This window comes from Equus quagga, chromosome 1 (genome assembly GCF_021613505.1).
Source record: "Equus quagga isolate Etosha38 chromosome 1, UCLA_HA_Equagga_1.0, whole genome shotgun sequence".
NCBI classification, from domain to species: Eukaryota; Metazoa; Chordata; class Mammalia; order Perissodactyla; family Equidae; genus Equus; species Equus quagga.
Window position 1 is genome coordinate 56392206 of NC_060267.1, and position 16075 is coordinate 56408280.

At 41.9% G+C, this 16075-nt stretch overlaps 1 protein-coding gene across 10 annotated transcripts in view; it reads left to right on the forward strand.

Moving 5' to 3' along the window:
• ERC1 (ELKS/RAB6-interacting/CAST family member 1) overlaps nucleotides 1-15388 on the forward strand; it is a 519222-nt gene extending 503834 nt beyond the window's left edge. For all 10 annotated transcript variants that reach the window (XM_046661687.1, XM_046661678.1, XM_046661716.1 and 7 more), the window contains one exon: nucleotides 9776-15388. In XM_046661687.1, the coding sequence (XP_046517643.1) occupies nucleotides 9776-9913 (138 nt within the window). In that variant the 3' untranslated portion in view covers nucleotides 9914-15388. The remainder of the gene's footprint in view (nucleotides 1-9775) is intronic.
• Nucleotides 15389-16075: the final 687 nt, after the last annotated feature.

Genomic DNA, 16075 nt, shown 5'->3' on the forward strand with positions numbered 1-16075 from the left:
AGTACTCGTCCATTTCAAGATTTGTTTTCACACCTGTGCTGTATGACATATCTGTCTAAGTTTTACTTTGTCACTTCACATTGCCTTTTTTTCGTCAGTGGTCTAAAAGTTCTAACAACACGTTCCTGTACTCCTTTGACTTCAGAATGACTAAAGCTTTGCATTTCAAAGTCAAAATAAAAATCCTCGTTTTAAAAGCAATTCCAATTTCACAAGGTTGACCTTTGAGATTTTTTGCAAGACAGGGAATTTTAGCATATAATAGATCAAGTGCCAATGAAGCCTGTCCCTGCTCAGCCATGCCCCCGTTAATGCTGCTTTCAGGTAACGTGCAAACCCTGCGTGGTCCCTGGAGAACAGAGAAAGGCCTACCAGGTGGAAAGCAATGCCTGCTAATGACGGAACACTTCCTTCTCTCAACTTCTTAATTCTTCTGATCCCCTCTATTTTTGAACACCTTTTCCCAGGCAAACCATTCATTAGACCTTGGAAGAAGCATTCTAGTCTACCTCTGGGTTTTTCCCGCTCATCTTTTTCCATCGCTTCTGGTTGTGCCTCCTCCCCCGCGCTAAGTCACTCTCCTCGCTCCGTGTGCACACCCTCCTGACGTCTGTAGGTAACAATCACATTCCCTCCTCTTCATCTTCAGTTAGTTCAGGTCTACTGTTTACTTCTTCCAATCCTGTCTCATAAAGTGACCCTTTCAGCTTATTAGTCGTGCCTGCCATTTTCCTTGGAACTCACACCAGTTTGTCTCCATTTCCTGGTACTGAGGTACATGAAGTGGAGCATGATGCCCTAGGTGTGGCCTTACTGAAACCGTATACTGGAAAGGGGGTCCCCTGAGCGATAGTGCCCAAGCCTGGCCAGCCCAGGAGCCTTTGGTCACTCTCAAGGGCTGGTATGGCTTCTCGCAAGACCCAGTAATTCCTGTCTTGCTCGACTTCAGTGAACAGCTGAGTGCGTTTCCTCCTCCAGGACTTTTTAGCTCATGCTAGTTTTACGTTTGGAATGACCCTTTTTCTGTCCTCTCATATCAACTGCCACATTCTTCAGGAGGCTGTCCCCTCCTTCTCCTCCTTCTTTCTGCCCAGACTGAAGGCAGTAGCACATCATACTTCTCTGTGGGTGTTTGCTACACAGTGCTTTGCGTGGAGTATCAATATTTTTTTTACAGTTTTATTGAGATACAATTTACGCACCGTACAAGTCGCCTGTCTAAAGTGTACAATTCAGTAGGTTTAGTTTGTTCTCAGAATCATGCAACTCTCACCACAATCAGTTTTCAAACATTTTTTTTTCATCATTCCAAAAAGAATTCCATACTTATTAGCAGTCACTCCTGATTACCCCATACCTCCCCAGCCCTAGGCAACCACTATCTACTTTCTGACTCTGGATTTGCCTAGTCTGGACATTTCATAAAAATAGAATCATACAATATGTGGTCTCTTGTGACTGGCTTCTCTCACTTAGCATAATGTTTTCATGGTTCATGTTGTAGCATGTATCAGAAATCATTCTTTTTCATTGGCAAATCAACCAATACTTTTTAAATTCATTTTCTTTTTTCCCCTGAGGAAGACTTGCCCTGAGCTAACATCTGTTGCCAATCTTCCTCTCCAAAAAAATAAAATAAAAAGCACTTACCTGGGGGCTGGCCGTGTGACATAGTGGTTAAATTTGCATGCTCCACTTCGGCGGCCCAAAGTTCGTGAGTTCAGATGCTGGGTGTGGACCTACACACTGCTCATTGAACCATGCTGTGGCAGCATCCCATATACAAAATAGAAGATTGGCATAGATATTAGCTCAAGGACCATCTTCCTCAAGTGAAAAGAGGAAGATTGGCAACAGGTATTAGTTCAGGGCCAATCCTCCTCACCAAAAAAAAAGCACTTACCTGTCCACCAGCCCAAGTTTATAAAAAAATGCTCCTAAATTGCTTCTAGTACTTTCACAGTATAATTTTTTTGATAATATTTAATTGGGTATAATTGACATATAATATTCTTAGTTTCAGGTGTACAACATAATGATTCGATATTTCTGTATATTCTGAAATGATCACCACACTAAGTCTAGTTTCTGTCTATCACCACACATAGTTACATGTTTTTTTGTCTGTAATGAGAACTTTTAAGATGTACTCTCTTAGCAACTTTCAAATATACTTTTTTTTTTCGCTGAGGAATATTAGCCCTGAGCTAACATCTGTGCCAGTCTTCCTCCACTTAATATGTGGGTCAGCGCCACAGCGTGGCTAACGAGTGGTGTAGGTCTGCACCTGGGATCCGAACCTACAAACCCAGGCTGCCAAAGCAGGGCGTGCCAAATTTTAACCGTATGCCACAGGGCCGGCCCCCACAATACATTACTACTAACTATACCTGCTGTACGTTACATCCCCATGATGTTTTATAACTGGAAGTTTGTACCTTTTGACCCACTTCACCTATTTTGCCCACCCTTCACCCCCATACCTCTGGCAGCTAACAGTCTGTTTTCTGTATCTATGATTTCAGTTTGGTTTTTTTTTAGATTCCACACATAAGTGAGATCATATGGTGTTTGTCTTTATCTTATTTCACCTAGCACAATGCCCTCAAGTTACATCCATTTTGTTGCAGATGGCAGAATTTCTTTCTATTTCATGGCAGATAATATTCTGCCGTAAAATAATAATCCATTGTATATCTAGACCACATTTTTTTTATCCATTTATTCATCAGTGGACACTTAGTTTTTTCCATATGCTGCAGTGAACATGAGTATGCATATATCTTTTTGAGGTAGTGTTTTCATTTTCTTCCGATAAATACTCAGAAGTAGAATTGATGGATCATAAGGTAGTTGTATTTTTCATTTTTTGAGGAAACTCCATACTATTTTCCATAGTGGCTGCACCAGTTTGCATTCCACCAGCAGTGTATGAGGATTCTCTTTTCTCCACATGTTCTCCAACACTTGTTATTTCTTTGTGTTTCTGGTAGTAGCCATTCTGACAGGTGTGAGGTGAGATCTCATTGTGGTTTGGATTTGCACTTCTCTAATGATTAGTGATGTTGAGCACCTGTCCATGTACCTCTTAGCCATCTGTATGTCTTCCTTGGAAAAATGTCCATTCAGATCCTCTGCCCATTTTTTTACTTGGATTGTTTGTTTTTGTGCTATTGAGTTGTATATGTTCTTTATATATTTTGGATATTAGCCCCTTATCAGATATATGATTTGCAAATATTTTTTCCCATTCAGTAGGTTGCCTTTTCATTTTGGTTTTTTTTGTTTTGTTTTTTTTAGATTCCGCATGTAAGTGAGATCACATGGTATTTGTTTCCTTTGCCGTGCAGAAGCTTTTTAGTTTGATGTAGTCCCACTTGTTTATTTTCACTTTTTTGATGCCTTTGCTTTAGAGTCAAATCCAAAAACTCATCACCAAGACTCATGTCAAGGAGCTTAGCATCTCTGTTTTCTCCTAGGAATTTTATGGCTTCAAGTCTTACATTCAAGTTTGTAATCCATTTTGAGTTAATTTTTGTGTTTGATGTAAGATTGTGGTTTCATTCTTTTGCATGTGGCTGTCCAGTTTTTCCAACACCATTTATTGAAGAGACTGTCCTTTCCCTGTTCCATGTTCTTAACTTCTTTGTCATAAATTAATTGACCATATATGTGTAGGTTTATTTCTGAGCTCTCTATTTTGTTCCATTGATCTGCGTGTCTGTCTCTATGCCAATACCATACTGTTTTGATTACCATAGCTTTGTAGTATAGTTTGAAATCATAGAGTATGATACCTCCACCTTTTTTCTTCTTTCTCAGGATCGCTTTGGCTGTTCAGGGTCTTTTATGGTTCTATATAAATTTTAGGGTTGTTTTTTCTATTTCTGTGAAAAATGCCATTGGAACTTTAATAGGGATTGCACTGAAATCTGTCTATTGCTTTGGGTAGTATGGACATTTTAACAGTGTTAATTCTTCCAGTCCGTGGGCACAGAATGCCTTTCCATTGATGTGTGTCTTCTCTCATCAATGTCTGATAGCTGTCAGTGTGCAGGTCTTTCCATTGATCTGTGTGTCTTTTCTCATCAATGTCTGATAGCTGTCAGTGTGCAGGTCTTTCACCTCCTTGGTTAAATTTATTCCTAAGTATTTTATTTTTTTTTTGATGCAGTCATAAATGGAATTATTCTCTTAATATTTCTTTCCAAGTTATCTATATTAGTGTATAGAAATGCAACAGGTTTGTGTATTGATTTTGTATCCTGCAAGTTTACTGAATTTGTTAATTAGTTCTAAGTTCTTTGGTGGTGTCTTTAAGGTTTTCTATATATAATATGTCATCTTCAGGTAGTGTCAGTTTTACTTCTTTCATTTCAATTTGGATGCCTTTTATTTCTTTTTCTTGCCTAGTTGCTCTGGCTAGGACTTCCAAAACAGTGTTGAATAAAAGTGGCAAGTGTGGACATCTTTGTCTTGTTCCTGATCTTAGAGGAAGAGCTTTCAGCTTTTCACCAGTGAGTCTGATGTTAGCTATGAGCTTGTCATATATGGCCTTTATTATATCGAGGTACGTTCTCTCTATACCCACTTTGTTAAGAGTTTTTATCACAAATGGATGTTGAATTTTTGTCAGATGCTTTTTCTGCATCTGTTGAGGTGATCATGTGATTTTTATCCTTCATTTTGTTAAAGTGGTGTGTCACATTGAATGATTTGCAGATATTGAACCATCTCTTCATCCCTGGAATAAGTCCCACTTGATCATAGTGTATGATCCTTTTTTTTTTTTTTTTAAGGAAGATTAGCCCTGAGCTAAGCACTGCCAATCCTCTTTTTGCTGAGGAAGACTGGCCCTGAGCTAACATCCATGCCTATCTTCGTCTACTTTGTGTGTGATCCTTTTAATGTACTATTGAATGCAGTTTGCTAATATTTTGTTGAGGATTTTTGCACGTACGTTCATCAGGGATATTGGCCTGCAATTTTCTTTTCTTGTGGTGTCCTTGTCTAGTATCAGGGTAATACTGGCCTAGTAAAATGAGTTTGGAAGTATTCCCCTCTCTTCTATTTTGAAAAAGTTTGAGAAAGATTGATATTAATTCTTCTTTAAATGTTTGATAGAATTCACCAGTGAAGCTGTCTGGTCCTGGACTTTTGTTTGTAGGAAGGCTTTTGATTACTGATTTGGTCTCCTTATTAGTAATCAGTTTGTTCAGATTTTATGTGTCTTCATGATATAGTCTTGGTAGCTTGTATGTTTCTAGGAAGTTATGCATTTCTTCTCAGTTGTCTGATTTGTTGGCATATAATTATTCATAATAGTCTCTTACGAGCCTTTGTATTTCTGTGGTATCAGTTTTAATGTCTCCTCTTTCACATCTGATTTTATTTATTTGAGCCCTCTCTCTTTTGTTCTTGTTAAGTGTAGCTAAAAGTTTGTTTTATTTATCTTTAAAAAAAAAACAGCTTTTAGTTTCATTGATCTTTTCTGTTGTCTTTTTAGTCTCTATTTCATTTATTTCTGCTCTGATGTTTGTTATTTCTTTCCTTCTACTAACTTTGGGCTTAGTTTGTTCTTCTTTTCCTAGTTCCTTGAGGTGTAAATTTAGGTTATTGAGAGATTTTTGGTTTCTTAATGTGCGCATTTACTGCTGTGAAATTTCCTCTTAGAGCTGCTTTTACTGCATCCTATAAGTTTTGGTATGTTGTATTTTCCATTTTCATTTGTCTCAACATATTTTTTTATTTCTCTTTTGATTTCTTCTTTGACCCATTGGTTTTTCACTCTCATGTTGTCTAATCTCCACATGTTGCTGATTTTCCATTTTTCTCTTTGTAATTGGTTTCTAGTATCAGACCATTATGGTCAGAAAAGAGGCTTGATATGATTTCAGTCTTACTAAATTTATTAAGACGTGTTTTCTGGCCTAACATACGATTCTATCCTGGAGAATGTTCTGTGTGCACTTGAGAAGAATGTGTATTCACAGTATAACTTTTCAATTTAGATCTTTAACCAGTTTGAAATTTATGTTTATATATGGTATGAGCAGGAATCTGACCACACCTGGGCCCAGTTGACCCAATACAATTTGTTGATTTCAAATGTCTCCTGATCGTATTCCAAATTCTACTGATCTAATTTTATCAATACAATACTCTTCTAATTACTGTACTTCCGTTGTGTGTTTTATAATCTGGTTGAGCAAGTCCCTGAGCATTTTTCTTCCTTTAAAATATTTTCTTGGCTTTTCTTACATATTTACACTTCAGAATAAATTTTAGACTCAATTATCAAGGTCCAAAAAGAGCCTTTGGGTTTTGGTTTGGAAATGTATTAATATTATACTTTTAGGTGAAAACAAAATCAGTTTACAAATAACCATTTTGTTTCTAAAGATTTTTTTTTCCTTTTTCTCCCCAAAGCCTCCCAGTATGTAGTTGTATATTTTAGTTGTGGGTCCTTCTAGATGTGGCATGTGGGGCACAGCCTGACGAGCAGTGCCATGTCCGCACCCAGGATCCGAACCAGCGAAACCCTGGGCTGCTGAAGCAGAGTGCACGAACTTAACCACTCGGCCACAGGGCTGGCCCCCCTATTTTGTTTCTAAAATTATATATATATATAATAAAACAAAGTCTCAAAGAATATTTGACAGAATATATATATAGTGGTGGTTATCTCCTGATGCTAATATTATAGGTAGATTTTTTTTTCTTGGTGCTTTTCTTTTCCAAATTTTCTGCAATGGATGTGTAATACTTTTTAAATCAGAAAAAAAAGAAACTGAAAAATGTTATTATAAACTAAATTGTGTCCATTAATAACTTCATGATTATCTACTTAACATAACAGAAGACAAATTAGGATAAAAAATATTTCATGGGAAACAAATATGTGACTTGTAGAGAGTCTCGTGCAGATACCTGTTGTCCAGAATAGAATATTCCTGGGAAGAATTGAGACGGGAAACTGACATGAGCAGTTCAGCATCACAGCCACCTCACTTACTTGCGTGGCTGACTTCAGTTCCATTGAAGAGACTTGAAAGTTGTAGCCTTTTCACCTAGCAGTATCTCTGGATTATATTCTTTACAAGGCACTTGGCTTCTTGGTTTCCCCATTTCAGAGATTCATATTCATGTGACACAGCCAGACCGTGAGATGCACCAAGACTTAATGTGGTCTAAATCTGGCCCTTGTATGTCCTGGTCTTTTAGTCAACATTTAGCAGAAAGAAGATTACTAAATCTGTTCCCAACTCTTTGATATATTTGAAGAAGCAGCATGCTAATTTCTGGCTTAGAGCATCTAGATTTTATCAACAGTGTAGTTAAAACTTGATTCTCTTAGATTTTTAATCTACACGCTCTTTCTGGGTAATCTTATCTATTTTATAAAAACAACAGGAAGGATAGTTATAACAACATCCAACATTTATCAAACATTCTCTGTGAGTCAGGCGTTGTGCTGCACTTTACATGAATATCTCATTACGTCTTCAAAACAACCATATAAATGTTATTACTCCATTTTGCAGATGAAGAAACTGAGGCTTGGAGACGTCCAGGTCATACAAACTGGTAATTGGCAGCGCTGACGTTGAAACCCAAGCAGTCCAACTCCAGAGCCTCTATTATTGACTACACTTTAAACTCAGTTTTTAATTTCCTTCCTTCCCTAAAGCCTGCTCTGCCCCCTGTGTTTTCAATCTTATTTGTCTAATTTCCTCAGCTAGAACTCTCAAAATTATTCTCCATTCCCTCTCACTTAACTCCACCTCTTCTCGGTCCTGCCTTTGGAAAGTCTCACATCCGTCTGTTCCTCTCCGTGTCCCCCAACCTGCCTTAGTGTCAGCCCTGCTTAGCTCTCACCTGGGCTTGCAACAATAACCTCCCTTGATGTATTCTTCCTTCCACTCAGTCTCGCGTGTTTTTATGTTGGTAAGAAAATGAAGCTAATCATGTCACTGCGCAGTGTAAAAACTCTTGGGCTTCCTTTTGTTGTTATTTTAACCAGATTAAATCTGAACTCCTTAGCTTTACATACACAGTCTTGCCTCAGTCTGTCTCTTCTGCTTCATTTCCTGTCGTTCTCCCCGCAGTCCCCTTACCTCGTGCTCCAACCATATTGAACATTTCACCCTGCCCTACATCTGGGCCAAGCCCTTTCATAGCTCTGCGCATCAGCATTTGTTTCATCTGCTTGAAAGCCTCTTCTGTCTTTGATCTCCCAGGCAAACTCCTATTCAGCTCTCAAGATCCAGATCACATGTTGTCTTTAGTAACATCTTCTTGGACTCCCCCAGGATGAAACAGAGTCATTCTTAGGTCTTCCTTGTACTGGGATGTAATTATCTGTTATTGTTTGTCTCTTCCATTAACCTAAATGGGTCTTCAAGGCAAGGACCAAATCTATTCATCTTTCAGTACCTAGCACATAGTAAGCCCTCAATAAATGTTGGTTTAATGCTTGAGAAGACCTGTCAAAGAGTGTTTAAAACAATAAGAAGTTAGGGGTCATCCTGGTGGCGCAGCGGTTAAGTTCGCACGTTCTGCTTCAGCGGCCTGGGGTTCACTGGTTCGGATCCCGGGTGCGGACATGGCACCACTTGGCAAGCCATGCTGTGGCAGGCGTCCCACGTATAAAGTAGAGGAAGATGGGCACAGATGTTAGCTCAGGGCCAGTCTTCCTCAGCAAAAAGAGGACTGGCAGCAGGTGTTAGCCCAGGGCTAATCTTCCTAAAAAAAAAAATAGGAAGTTAGAAATATACTTACTCCTAAACAAACAGAAGACTATCTTATGTTTCTCAAAATAATCTCCTTAGCTAAATTAGCAGGTCTAAGGTAGGATATTCTAGTGTACTGAATGAGAGTGGTACATGGCAAATGAGGGAGGTGTTTTATATGATGGTTCCCCAGAGCAAAGACCATGATGCAAGGTGAGGATCCTGTCTGAGGTCGCCCGTGTGCCCTCCTCCACTCCTGGGCACGTGTGAGATACTGTACACAATGGACAGAGTGTTTCAGCCGGAAGGAGAGGCCTAGGATTGGAGTCCCAGTCTGCAAATTACCATCTTTGGGCCTTAGACTAGTCACTAACTTCAAGGCCTCATTGTCATAAAGAGACATTTGATATTTACTTTTACACTTTCCTGGTTGTTAATTTTGGTGCAGAAAGACTTCACATAGAAAGTGCCTTTTTTGTCATTTCTTTTTTTTTTTTCCGGCTTTATCAAAGTGTATTTAAAGAAAATTGTGATATATTTAAAGTGTACAACATGATGATTTGATATACGTACACATCATGCAAGGATTCCCACAGTTGAGTTAATACTTCCGTCATCTCAACGTTGCCTTTTTTTCTTTGTGGGAACACTTAAGTTATACTTTCTTAAAAAGTTTCAATTACACAATACAGTATTATCAACTGTAGTCACCATATTGTACATTAGCTTCTCAGACCTTATTCATCTTCTAACTGAAAGTTTGTTCGCTTTTATCAGACTTTCCCCCAACTCCCCAGCCCCTGGCGACTACCATTCTGTTCTCTCTTTGTATGAGTTCTACTTTGTTTTTAGATTCCACACACGTAAGTGATACCAAAGAAAGTATTTGTCTTTCTCTGTCTGGCTTGTTTCACTTAGCATAATGCCCCCCAGTTTCATCCATATTGGTATAAATGTCATTTATTGGTGAACAATAATTCTTAACTCAGTGCAAATAGGATTGTTTTATTTCATCCGAAATCCATCTTTCCTTTCTTTCTCAGCTTCAGAATGAATTAGAAAAAGGTGAACGGGACAATGCAGAACTGCAGGAGTTTGCCAATGCCATTCTGCAACAGATAGCAGATCATTGCCCTGACATCCTGGAGCAAGTGGTCAACGCATTAGAAGAGTCGTCCTGACCCTGCTGCCTGGGGAGGGCGAGCCCAGCAGCCCAGCAGAGTGAGCCCCAGGAGCCAAGAAAGGAGAACTACGAGGAGCAGGCCCCCAGAAACTTCTTGGCGCCAAACAAACACTGCGAACCCTATCCTATCTTGGTCAGTCCTTCAAGTGTGATTCCAGCACCATTGCTACATGTGTCATCTTACTCTGCCCTTCTACTTTGGATGTTGTCTCTACACTAATTTTCTTGATGTCCAGGGTGGGTAAGTGGCCAAGTCTCCCTGAAGAACTGCCATCCAGTCAGCACCAGTGGAGAACTGTGGAAGCTGGTGGCTCTTCCCTTGCAGAGGGGCATGGAGTAGAGAGCCCTCTTACCTCTGTGCTTGGCATGAGAACTAAATCTGGAATCTACTTGGAGTTCAACATATTGAGAGAATACTTCCCAATGGACCAGAGAGCTGTCTGTTCTAATATCACAACAGGTGCTTTCTCCTAAAAGAGTTTTTAAAAATCACAAACAGAGTATTAGAAAAAGAGAGAACAGGGACAAAGAGGAAACCGACTCTTCTTTTTGCTACTTCTTTTGTTTCCTTTTCCTGTGTAATGTTTTCTGCAGAGGACTACAAGCAGGCCTCATGATGGCTACGTGAACACTGATACCCCCGGTTTTGAGTCTTCACCCAGCCCACTCTGTGTCACCTGTCCTTGTTCTTCTCCCCAAACAGTGAACAAGAGGGTGGTGTGACCAGTTCTCCCCTAGTCCCTCTTGTTTAAGACCTCTGACTTTATTCTACTTTGTTTGCCGGATCATGTGTCTCTAGTTGAAAGAGAAGAGCGTTTGACCTGAGGCACTGCCGTCACCACCTGCAGCTCTGCCTCTGTGGCAGATGACGGTCCCTTAGGATCAGGCTGCTTTCTCCCGAACATCTCCCTCATCAGCATTCTAGGCCCCTGAGCTCCAAAACAATGCTTCTGCCTTCCCACCACCCATGCTCCAAGCTCTTACAGCCCAGTGGTCACTGATGCTCATGACCCACCTTTCACCCTTTTAACTTTACTCTTGATGTGCACTCGCAGAACCATGGCCTCGTGCATTGCCTGGAAGCTCCCTCGGGCACAAATGAATGTTTCTCATCCCACACGCATTTCTTCCTCCATTCTTTCATTCAAAGAATATTTATGAAATGCCTACTGCATGCAAGTCACTGATAGGCACCCATGTATGAAAGAAGTCTCTTTTCAGTGAGGGAGAGGCATAAAGGATTCTATGAGACATACCTGGTTGAGTCAAAGCAGTAAAAGGCATACCTTTCCCCTCCCCCATCCTAATAGAAGGTATCTTTTCCAGAAAAATCTTCCACAAATCAGCATTTCTCATTTCTCATTGTAATGGAATTGATGGGTTTAGAGGATAGGGGACTGAGTCACTTACTTGCCTGCAGGATTCCACTTGGTGATTCAGGAGTTTTGTTTGTAGTCATTACCCTGAAGGAGTGTTCTGTTTATGAGGCTACGATAGCAGATAGTGTTTTCTTAACATATCTTCGTACACATCGTGGAACTTGGCCAGCTCCATGTTACAAATTAGAAAATTGACTCCAAAGTTGCAAATCCAATTGAAAGTATTGGCATTTTGAAAGGCATTTTTCCCCAGCATAGACAATAACAGTCCTAAACAGGCAGGCCCCAAGAACTAGACCGCTTAACCCAAACCTAGCCCTTCGACCATGTCTCCGGCCAGACACCCGCCAGGCACTCACGCCTTCTGATAAGAGTTGCTGAGCTAAATGTTTTTGTCTTCATTTTTCCCTTTCCCCTTCCCTAATTACTCACCCAAAGAATCTGATGCTGCCTGTAAAGTCATCGCAGCCATCGGTTCAGTATCTTCCCACCAGCAGCCCTTGACGGTCCCATTAACTTATATGGTCAAATCTGCAGCTGCCCTGATTTCCCACTGTAAAGCAGTCTCTCCCTGTGAGAAGCTGTGGAGTGTTCCTTATCAAAGGTTTAAATGGACTCTGCTCGTAAACTTCTTCCTGAGAGGCTTCCTGATGGCCAGGCTGGCCAGAACCAGGGTGCAGGGGTTAGATAGTAAATGCCATGGTCATTTGTGATCAATTACCTCAATTCCATTTATTTATTGCACTGCCCATAAATCTTGTAGAAAGCCCCCCAGTATTTTAGGGCTGGAGTATTCGAATCTCACTTTATCTATCATAATGCAAAGAACTGCGGTATGATACCAGCCTTCCTAGGACTACAGCAGAACAGAGAACGCAGAAGAGGCTAGCCCCAAAGAAGTGGCCTGGCCTGGCCTGGTACTGACTGGCTGCTCTTTAGCTGGTCTGGCAAGAGAGGGCATGAAGCAGGTCTCCTTGGATCCCGCTGATTCCACCTTTACCATCAAATACAACACCTGCCGCTCTAGCCCACTTGTGCGTGCCTCACTGCACCTCCTTCCTTCACCTTGTTTCAACCCTTCCTGTTGCTTCCGCTCCAAACCTTATAGAATTCCTCTGGACAAGTGCTTCTGAGAAAAGCTTTCTGAGGCAGACATCATCTGTCTAGTCTCCATGACCCAGAGCAGGGAGTCTCCTTGATTCTTCTTGGGTGGTCATCTTGGCATCTCGTGTGGTTCTGAGGACTGTTCGGTCCTAGATGAAAGTAGGCTCTGGCTAAAGTTTAATAGTGAACATGACCTGCCTTTATATTATAGGGGCAAAGTTAATACAGTTTCTAGCATTTAGAGTATCTTACTGAGTTTAGATCATTGAGCCAACATACTAAATGCACAATCCCATCACATAAGGACTTGTCATTCCATGAACCTCTTCTGGTATTCATGATTTCACAAGGTCATGAAACTTCTACCGAAGGCTGTGTAGCCTTGAAAACTCACTGCAGGTTGCCCTAATGTTCACCAAATTCATCCATTCCATTGGCAAATCTAGTTGCCCCTCAGCGCCTAAAAATCTGTACCCCAAATCAAGATCATCTTAAAGGGGACAAGAAGAAGAAGAGTGGGTGGAATCCAACCTGGGGCTCGTGACTGAAGAAATACAATGTCACTTTCTCATCTTTCCATATGCCTCTATCTCAGATACTCATTGAATTCTTGATGACGTATCTGACTTGAGATTTGCAAGGACTTGGATACCATTTGAAATGGAAAAGATTTTTCATTGGGCTTTAACATACTAAGAAATATGAATGGGAATCCCCAAATCTTTCTCAGCTCTAAGCTTTGGCCTTGTACCTCACAGTCTAAAGAAGTTCTAAGAGCTTCTCTCTCTTCCTTACACTCAAGCTTTAGAAGTACTAGTAAAGCAGACTGGGCCCTTCAGTGTCAATAGTGGCAATGTGACTTGGCACTTTTTGTTGATAAAAGCGTGTTTCGTTTTCCATGAGGAGCTCCTTGGCTCACCCACTCCTTAGAGTGAGAGAAGAGGAAGTCATCACAAAGTTTTAGTCAACTGCTGCACTAATCCCTCCCCTGTGGATGGTCAGGATTGGCATTTGGATTGGCTGCTAGAGAGTCCTGCTGATCCCAGAACCCTCCTGCCCTCCTGTTTGGCTCCATTACTTAAGCATAGGCCCACTGGCTACCTGTGGGTTCGTTGAGGAAAGAGCAAATTGAGGAATATGTCACCACATAGAGTGTGACCCTCACATGGCACCTCCAAAGTTACAGTGGACCCTGTGTCAGCAATATCAGTAACTTTCATGTCTGCGTCCCCACCCCCATCTCCTGACCTGCAAGAGTTCAAAACTATGGGAAGGGTGATGAGAAGAGAGACGAGAAGCAGTGCGGCATGCTGCCTTTGCAAAGCCTGCGAGGCCAACCCATCATCACTGCCGGTCCCTGGGCTTCTCAGGACAGTGACTTGAAACATTCAAAGAAGTATTTAAGAAGAATCTGGAGTTTCCCCCGTATGAACTAAGGGAATATTTGGGCAAGAAAAAAAACATACAAGGAAATCCTTCTGAACAAAATGGCTTCTTTACTTACTCTTTTTAAGCAAAAACTGTTTCCAAACTTTTTAGTGTCAAATCTGTAACCAAGTGTCTCCTGATTTTTCCCCAATGTGTTTGGCAAGTGCTGTGACCCTGTTGTAGGTATTTCTCCTGTGACTCTTGGGGAGAGGTGGTTTTAGGATTGATTTCGGGGGAGCAGATTTTTGTCCCATCCCACCCTCCTCTCTGTTTCTCTGCTTGTCAATATTGTCTGTGTGGTTCAGAGAATTGGGGCAGTTACATTTTGTCCATTGTCAAGATTATTAAGATATTAAAAAGTAGTTGTAGAACTGAAAAATTAAAGAGCTGTATTTAAAGAAAATGCAAACCAATATCATGTTAATAAAGGAATTCAAGCTATGGGGCAGCCAAACTCCCCCTCCTCCACCAGGTGGCCCTGGTGGCAGCTGGGCTAGCCGCTTGGACAGTACAATGGCCACGCTGCAGGTAGGTGACTGCCTGGGTGAAAGAGACAACTGCTGAGGAAAAGGAATAGGAATCTGGAACTCAGAGAGTCCCAATTGTGCCAGAGATTTTCCTATAAGTCCTCAGGACCTCTGGGTAGAGATTTCAAAGTTTGTGACCCTATAACCACCCTCCCCCACATTGGTCCCAGCTCAGTGTGCCTAATACTGTGTGGTAGCCTGGGCTTGACTCTCAAGCCCCACACCTGGCAGCAGCCCTGTACAGGCCACAGAACCTCTTTCCTGCCCACTTGGTGCTATATCATCCAGGGACCCTTCCAGTATGGGCCAAGCACTGGCTGCTGGAGCCTGCAATCCAGGCGAATGAATTGTACTCAGATCTCAATTCCTTCTGGCTTCAGGCCCTCGATTCGTTCTCTTTAAAGCTTTTTAGACCCCAGATCTCCCGAGCCCAGGCGGTCTCTCTTGGCCCCAGAGATACCATGGTCAGGAAAGGAAGTGATCCCTGCTGAAGCCAGAGAATCCACGCCCGGGCCAGAGCAAGGCCTCTGCGCCCAGCCCCTCTTCCACACCACGCCAGTATCGCATCCATCCTCTAATGCAACTGGACCTACCTGAGGGCAGCACAGCACCCGTTCGGTCCTACCCGCCCCGTGCAGGACTAGCCCAGGAAGGTTCCAAGCCCACCAGGAAACGTGGGGTCTCCCTGGGATTCGCTCCCCTCTGCTTCAGAAGAGAAGTGCTGCACTCAGTGAGGAGCCAAGGAGCGCTGGGTGGTGACTCCTCGTAGCTTGAGTTCCTTTTGGAGACAGTAGCAGCTGCGATGGTGGTGTCTGTGATGCAAATGCACCCGCTGCCTTCAACTGTGTGTGTGTGTGTGTGTATATGTGTGCGCGTGATGGCCAGAGTCATGTTACTGACAGGATAATGACATTACAAAGAAAGTGTGTTATAGTCAACTTTGCCTTGATAATTATTGTAAACACTTTGTTCATTTTTTTCTTTTTTATTCACAAACTAAACCCATCAGGAAATTATAAAGTTATTTAAAAATTGTGTGCTGTGTCTTTAAGTCTCTTCCAGTCTGATAAACCAAGTGACATGTGTCCTCAAATGCTAGAAAAGCAAGGAAAGGCCAGCAGTCCCCAAGAGGTCACTTCCAGTGGTAGGTAAGCCCAGAAGCAGGAGTACCCAGTGGAGGAGTTGGCAGCGCACGGAGCTCTGACAGGCCTGGTGGGGTGCCCTCAGAAGAGTAAGCCCCCTTTAGGCCCCACCTGAGCTCTGGGTTGGCAGCCCCCCTCCTTGCCTTTCAAAGTCAATATCCACCTCCCCTTTTCCCTCCTTACACCCTAGGCCCTGAGCCAGGTTCTCCATTTCAGATCTAATCGTGTTCCAGAGCTTAGAGTACGTACCCACTGCCGAGGGGCCACAGAGCTGCTCATGCTCAGATGGAAGAGCAGCAAGGAGGGGCACAACTTGACAGGGTGTTTGTTTGCAACTGGGATTCGAGCTTCGCAGGGGTGTATTGTGATGGATTAACTCTGGGATGTGTGAGCTGTATCAGCCAACAGAAAGTGTGAACACCAAGAGTGAAAGGGGGCCAAGTGCTTGAAAAATTTCCAGCTTTGATATTTGTCTTGGGCCTTGTGCTCCATAAGAAATTATTCTGGGGAATTTCTTTTATGAGAATTAGTTTTCTGCTTAGCTTCATTTCTGTGTCTACCCCGGAAAGGAATCAGCCTG